General features: G+C 41.6%; 1 protein-coding gene across 1 annotated transcript; it reads left to right on the forward strand.

The window, feature by feature from the left end:
• Positions 1-510: 510 nt before the first annotated feature.
• On the forward strand, positions 511-2,824 carry SLPI (secretory leukocyte peptidase inhibitor). The gene is made up of 4 exons (XM_011997605.1): positions 511-617; positions 1,338-1,496; positions 1,918-2,067; positions 2,646-2,824. Exons 1-4 carry the CDS (start codon positions 533-535, stop codon positions 2,648-2,650), a joined length of 399 nt encoding a protein of 132 aa, XP_011852995.1. The 5' UTR covers positions 511-532; the 3' UTR covers positions 2,651-2,824.
• The last annotated feature ends 4,199 nt before the right edge of the window (positions 2,825-7,023 follow it).

Consider the following 7,023-nt stretch of genomic DNA (forward strand, 5'->3'; position numbering starts at 1 on the left):
GGTTGGTTGAATGAGCTGAACTTTTGAGAAAGAAACTGCATTGAGCATTCAGCAGAGTTTCACAATGCCTTAGAGTCCAATAATGTGAAAATCAGAATTCATAATGTGAGAATAGGATGTAATGCATGAAGTCTCAGCTGGGGGTCTGCATCTGGTTTCAGTTCCAGGTCCAGGTAGCACCTTTGCAATTGACCACTTCTTCCCCTCTCCACCTGTAAGGCTAATGGCCTGGGGTCTCGTGATGTTTAGGGCTCAGATGGACACTGAGATGGCCTCTTTAATCAGCCAACCTCTCAGGCCAACCTCTTCCCTTTCTTTTCTGGTAATTACTGTGTTGGCCTCAAAGCCTTACCTGGCATAGGAAAGATAAACCGTCTCCTTGGTGTCAGGATTTCTGGTCTCTGGCTAAGCTTCCTGCTTATGCAATAGTAGCTGGGAGCGGCCAAAAGAATTCTGGTTGGGCCACACCCACTGGTGAAAGAATAAATAGTGAGGTTTGGCATTGGCCATCAGAGTCACTCCTGCCTTCACCATGAAGTCCAGTGGCCTCTTCCCCTTCATGATGCTTCTTGCCCTGGGAACCCTGGCACCTTGGGCTGTGGAAGGCTCTGGAAGGTGTAAGTTGGGAGTCATTCTGGTCTAATCTGGGCTGCAGGGTCAGAGGTGCGGTCTCCTGGTGATGTAGGTGTGTCCCCTTCTGTAGGCTCTGATCTCTCAGCTTAGTTTCAGGAGACCTCCCTGAGAGTGGAATACATGTCTGACTGAGCTCCAAGGTTTCTGTGAGGGTTTCTGAGCTTCTGGAAATGCTTTTTCTATGCAGCCATGCTGTCGGCCCACATCCCACTCTCTCTCTCTCTGTCTCTCTCTCTCTCATCCTCTGCCTTCTTCACCTGTCTGCGACTCTCAAATCATTAGTTTCTGACTCTGCTTCTTCTTTGTGTCTTCGCTTCTGCTATTTTGTCTCTGTGTTTCTGCCTTGGGCTTTAGCTCTCAACTTCTCTCACACTGGTTCTATTTATCTTTGTTTATCTGTCTCCATCTCCATCACTCCCAGCCTTCCTCTCTGCCTTTGTGTAGCCCTGTTTTGCTCTGGGGTGGGAGGTCTTGACTAGAAGCCTGCTGCCCTTTTCTTGGGTCTGAAACATCCCCTGTCCATTTGTCCAATTTAATCAAGCCCATCAATCCACCCGGAGATCAGGCAGGCATGACCCTTTGGGCTTTGTGGATAGCTCCTGAGGTAAGGGTCTCTCCCCCTCAAAAGTGGTGCTTTGTTCAGCAGGCATGATGACTTCTCAGTGCCCAGCCTACTCCTGACCTCTTGACTTTCTCTTCAAAAGCCTTCAAAGCCGGAGTCTGTCCTCCTAAGAAATCTGCCCAGTGCCTTAGATATGAGAAACCTGAGTGCCAGAGTGACTGGCAGTGTCTAGGGAAGAAGAGATGTTGTCCTGACATTTGTGGCATCAAATGCCTGGATCCTGTTGACACCTCAAGCCCAAGTAAGCAGATCGGGGAACTGGGTAGAGAGGAGTGAGCCTGAGGACACAGCATTAGGGGGATGGCACTGGGTGATGGGTCCTGCCAGGCCTCCTTGTCAATCAGTCAATGAGTCACATGCCCTAAGCAGGAAGGTAGCCAGCAGGTGGTGAAGCAGCGGGCATTTAGATAGTCAGGTAGTTGGAAGCCTCCCACCTAGTCAGCACTGGACGACTGGCCCCCTGCATCAACGGGGGCCTGATGTTCTAGGACAGCCAGGTGCTATGTTTGGGGGGTGACTTACGGAGAAAGTGGTCGTGATAGAGATGGGGGGGGGATGATCCGACCTGCTCAGGTTGCAGCAGGGGCTCACTCTAAAAAGTGGAGATAGGAGGGGTTGTGTAAAGTACAAGGCCTCTGACTGGTAGCCTCACTCTCACCCAGCGAGGAGGAAGCCTGGGCGTTGTCCACCGGCTTATGGCCAATGTATGATGCTTAAACCCCCCAATTACTGTGAGATGGATGGCCAGTGTGAGCGTGACTTGAAGTGCTGCATGGGCATGTGTGGGAAATCCTGCGTTTCCCCTGTGAAAGGTAAGCAGGGGCCGAGGGCACGCTGAGCTCCCTCCATCTCAGCCTCAACCCTCTGGAGGCCCAGGCATATGGGCAGGGGGACTCTTGACCCCTATTCCAAGCAGAGTCTCTGTCTGACTCCCTTGTCCTTCAAGAGAACTGTTCTCTAGGTCTCAGGGCCAGGATTTCCATAGGATCACCTGTGGCTTTGATTCTATTCTAGTGTCTCTGGGTGGGGGTCCTGGGCAAGTGACTTTCTGAGTCTCAGTTTCTTTATCGGTAAAATGGACATAATGAGATTGAAAGTGCTCTGCAAAGCACTATGTGCACTAAGAATTTATTATTCAGGTTGTTTCCGTCATGTTTTCTGAGGTTAAATCCCAAACGATCCGTGGAGTTTGAGGATTATCTAATTCAATGCTTTCAATTTAGAGTTTTACGGTGAAAATGAGACTTGTCTCCTGACACTAAGTCTCTCTCAACTATAGCACTATCTTGCTATTTTCTTTATCTCAGGAGGATCCTTGGGCAGAAGGAAGGATGTGAATATGACTTGGCTGGTTTCTATGCTGAAGCTCTTATCTGATTTTCTCTCACAGCTTGATTCCGGTGATTTGGAGGAGGCTCTGGAGTCCTGCTCTGTGTGGTCCAGGTCCTTTCCACCCCTAGACTTGGCTCCACCACTGATATCCTCCTTTGGGGAAAGGCTTGGCACACAGCAGGATTTCAGGAAGTGCCAGTTGATCAATGAATAAATAAATGAGCCTATTTCTCTTTGTACCCTGCTTCTGTGATTCATTGGGGTTATGAGTGGGGTGGGAGGCTATGAGGGAAGATCTAGCTATGAGGCCTTCCTCCTATGGATATAAGTGGGAGGAAGAGGCTTAGGGACTGGGGGGACTTGAATTTATATCATGAGTCTATAAGTACTGGCTCTGTGATTTTGGACAAGTGATTTTTATCTCCTAAATTTCAATTCTTTTGTCTGTGAAGTGGCAATAAAAGTCAACTTCTCACAGCATTTGGAACATTTGAAGCATTGTGTGTGTAATAAATAGCAATGTTACTAGGCCACAGCAAGTTCTCAAAAAATAGGGGCTACTTGTGGCCTACTGGAGTGATTTTGAGTCTCTTTAATTTCCTCTCTCTCCCAAGACACTATTTCTTCTATTTTATGATGAGAACGTTATCATAATGGGTAGCATTTATGGCACACTATTGGCCATACCATGCAAGGGTGGTGGTGTCCTTGACTCCACGGAGCAGGAGTAACAGGAACTGGGACTGCTAAGAGCTAAGGAGCAGGCAAAGGGCCTTCCTCCACATTGCTCTGCTCTGTGGACTCCAGAGGAAAGAGACAACTTGATTAGATAAGATTTTAAAAAATATTGTAATTCAATCCTTTCCTGGAAAAAGTCAGTAAACTAAAAATTCTTCCTTACTACTTTCAAACAATGCTCTAAGAGCAGCAAGGGAATATATTAAATGAACAATTCAATGAAGAGGAAAAAGAGGGAGAACCATTTTATTTATTTGATGAGTGTGGCAGTCACCCTTCACGTTGGCCCCCAGTGATCTCACCTGTTGGTATTCACACCTTTGTGTAGCCCCCTCCTGCATTTTTCCACAGTTAGTTTGTGTGACTAATAAAACATTACGAAAGTGAGAGATAGTTATGTCCTCACGAAATTAGATGATAAATGTTTGCAGCTTCCATTGTGGAGGCATTCTCTCTCTCCTCAATCACTTACTCTGAGGGCATTCTTTTGCCAGGTCATGAGGAAACTCAGGCCATCTGTGCAGTGGCCCACAGGGTGAGGATCCAACACCTCTGACCAAGAGCCCATGAGGAACGGAGGCCCATCCATAAACACATGAGTGAGCGTGGAGTGGGTTTTTCAGTCTTGCTCTAGTCTTTTATTTTTTCTGATAGAATCTCACTCTGTCGCCCAGGCTGGAGTGCAGTGGCATGATCACGGCTCACTGCAGCCTTGAATTCCTGGGCTCAAGTGATCATTCTACCTTCACTTCCTGAGTAGCTAGGACTACAAGTGCACGTCACCACATCCAGCTAATTTTTAAAAAACTTTTTTTAGAGACAAGGTCTTGCCATGTTGGCCAAGTTGGTCTAGAACTCCTGGGCTCAAGCAATCCTCCTGCCTTGGCCTCCCAAAGTGTTGGGATTACAGGCATGAGCTACTGCACCTGGCCCACTCTAGTCTTGAAAAGACTGCAGTCCCAGCAGATAGCTTGACTGTAATCTCATGAGGGCCCTGAACCACAACTACCCTAAGCTAATCTAGCTAAGCTAATCTAAGCGGATTCCTGACTCTCAAATTGTGAATTGATGTTAATGGTTTTAAGATGCTAAGTTTTGGGGAAAGTTGTTATACAGCAATTGATAAGCCATACAATGAATTTAACAAAAATTTGATACTACAACCAAATATGGACAGTAAAAGAAAATTATGAGCCAATGTCATCTTCTACAAACATAAGTATGAAGATCCTAAGTAAAATGCTAAAAATTAGAATTCATCAAGGTTTTAAAAGCTTTCATAGAGTTCAATGTGAATGTGAATTTTTTTAATTAAAATTAAAAATAGAAATAAATCCAGAAAAGGTAACATACCTGAAATTCTGTAGCAAAATCTACATTAAGTTAATTTTTCAGAGGCATTGTCACTGAAGTAAGACAATAAGGATCATCAGTATTTTCAACAATGTATGAAATATTTAAAACTGTGCAGCTAAATGAGATAAAGGAAAAGATTGTGAAGAAAGATGAAAAATGGTCATTATTTGCAGACAGTATCATTTCCTGTATAACAATTTGAGACGTTCAATAAGATTGATAAAATAAGATTTACCAAAGTTGCTGGGTATAAGGCCTACACAAAATTCTATAGCATTTCTACACATTGTTTATAACCAATCAGAAATAATAGAAGTAGACATAAATAGTCAAAGAAAGTAGCCAGAAGTAGTCAAAGAAACAAATGCTACAAAATACCTAGGAATAAGCCCCGAAATTGTGCCAAACCTTCATGGATTAAAAACAAATTTTAGAAATAAAGGTCTAAAATATGAACTCAGTAGATAAAAAAATAAGGTTTATGTTTGGGAAGACTTAATAAGGTAAAGATAATGATTTCTTTAAAATTATTTCTAAATCCAATGTGATTACAATAAAAAACCTAATACAATTTTTGAGAAGAACTTGACGAAGTGATCCTACAGTTAATGTATTATTATAAAAGTTGCAGTAGAGCCCGTAAAGTTTTTTAAAAGTACAAGAATGGAGGGTAGCTAGATTAGGTATCAAAACGTGCTGATGATATAATAATTAGTGTAGTATGATGTTGGTACAGGAATAAACAAATAGTCCAGTGGAATGGAATACCTACAAGGACATCATGAGAGTGACACTATATGAAAAAAAGACTATCTACAAGGAGACTTGTATATTTGTGGACATTTATTATAAGAAAGAGAGGAATTTTTACAGCTGCGTAGAGCAAAGCTCATACTAGTAATGACAGCAATTGGCTTTTTTTTCTTTTAAAGTTCAAACTAATAACTTTTATGGAGTTTAACAATAATCTCTAACATGGTTATTTGATTTCCGTTTATTCTTTTCAGCCACTACATTTTAAATTTCTTTTTAAGTTTTTAATTGACAAATTATAATTGTATATGCTTATGGGATACAATGTCTTGAAATATGCATGCAATGTAGAACGATTAAATAAAGCTAATTAACATATCCATTACCTTATGTACTTTTTTGTGCTAAAATCATTAGAAATTTACTCTTTTTGCAGTTTTTAAATAGATAACACATTGTTGTAAACTATATTCACCATGCTGTGCAATAGAGCTCAAAAACTTATTCTTTTTGTCTAATTAAAACTTGAAATTTTGACCAACATCTTCTCTCCCCAACCCCAGCCTCTGGCAACCACCATTCTACTCTACTTCTATGGGTTCAACTGTTTTTCATGCAAGTGAGATCACCCACTACTTGTCTTTCTGTGCCTGACGTTTCATTTAACGTCTCGTCCACTGGGATGTTCATGTTGTCACAAGAGACAGGATTTCCTTCTTTTTAAAGGCTGAATAGTATTCCATTGGATATATATACCACATTTTCTTTATGCATTAATCCCTTGATGGACACTTGGGTTGATTTCACATCTTGGTAATTGTGAATAATGATGCAATGAACATGAAAGTGCAGCTATCTCTTCACCATACTGATTTCATTCTGTTTGGATACATATCCAGAAGTGGAATTGCTGCATCATATGGTAGTTCTATTTTTAATTTTTTGAGGAACCTTTATACAGTTTTCCATAATGGCTGTACTAATTTACATTTCCACCAACAGTGTGCAAAGTGTGCAAGGGTTCCCCATTCTCTACATCTTCTCCAACACTTATCATTTGTCTTTTTGATGGTAGCCATTATAACAGGCATGAGGTAGTATCCCATAGTGTTTTTCTCATTGTAGTTTTAATTTGCATTTCCCTAAGAATTAGTGATGTTGAACTTTTTAAGAAATATACCTGTTGGCCATTTGTATGTCTTCCACTTGTATACTTCCTTTGAGAAATGTCTATTTAGGTCCTTTGCTCATTTAAAAAATCACACCTGAGAAACAGCCTTATGGGCTACCCCTGGCAGGAACACTCCCAGGCTGGCCACGAAGATGTGTGCCAAACAAAAATTCTAGAGTTGAAGAATTCAATGAATAAAAAAAAATACAACTGTGAGCTTTAACAACAGAGTAGAAATAATTTCTACACTAGAAGACTAGATACTTGAAATAACATCAACAGACAAAAAGAGAAAAAAGAATACAAATGAAGAAAGCCTACAGGATTCTGGGGACACCATTTGTTCAAAATCAAGTGAACAAATATTCACATTATGGGCATTCCAGAAGAAAAGAGAACAGAAAATGTATAAATAACA

This window comes from Mandrillus leucophaeus, unplaced genomic scaffold, assembly GCF_000951045.1.
Source record: "Mandrillus leucophaeus isolate KB7577 unplaced genomic scaffold, Mleu.le_1.0 Scaffold544, whole genome shotgun sequence".
NCBI classification, from domain to species: domain Eukaryota; kingdom Metazoa; phylum Chordata; class Mammalia; order Primates; family Cercopithecidae; genus Mandrillus; species Mandrillus leucophaeus.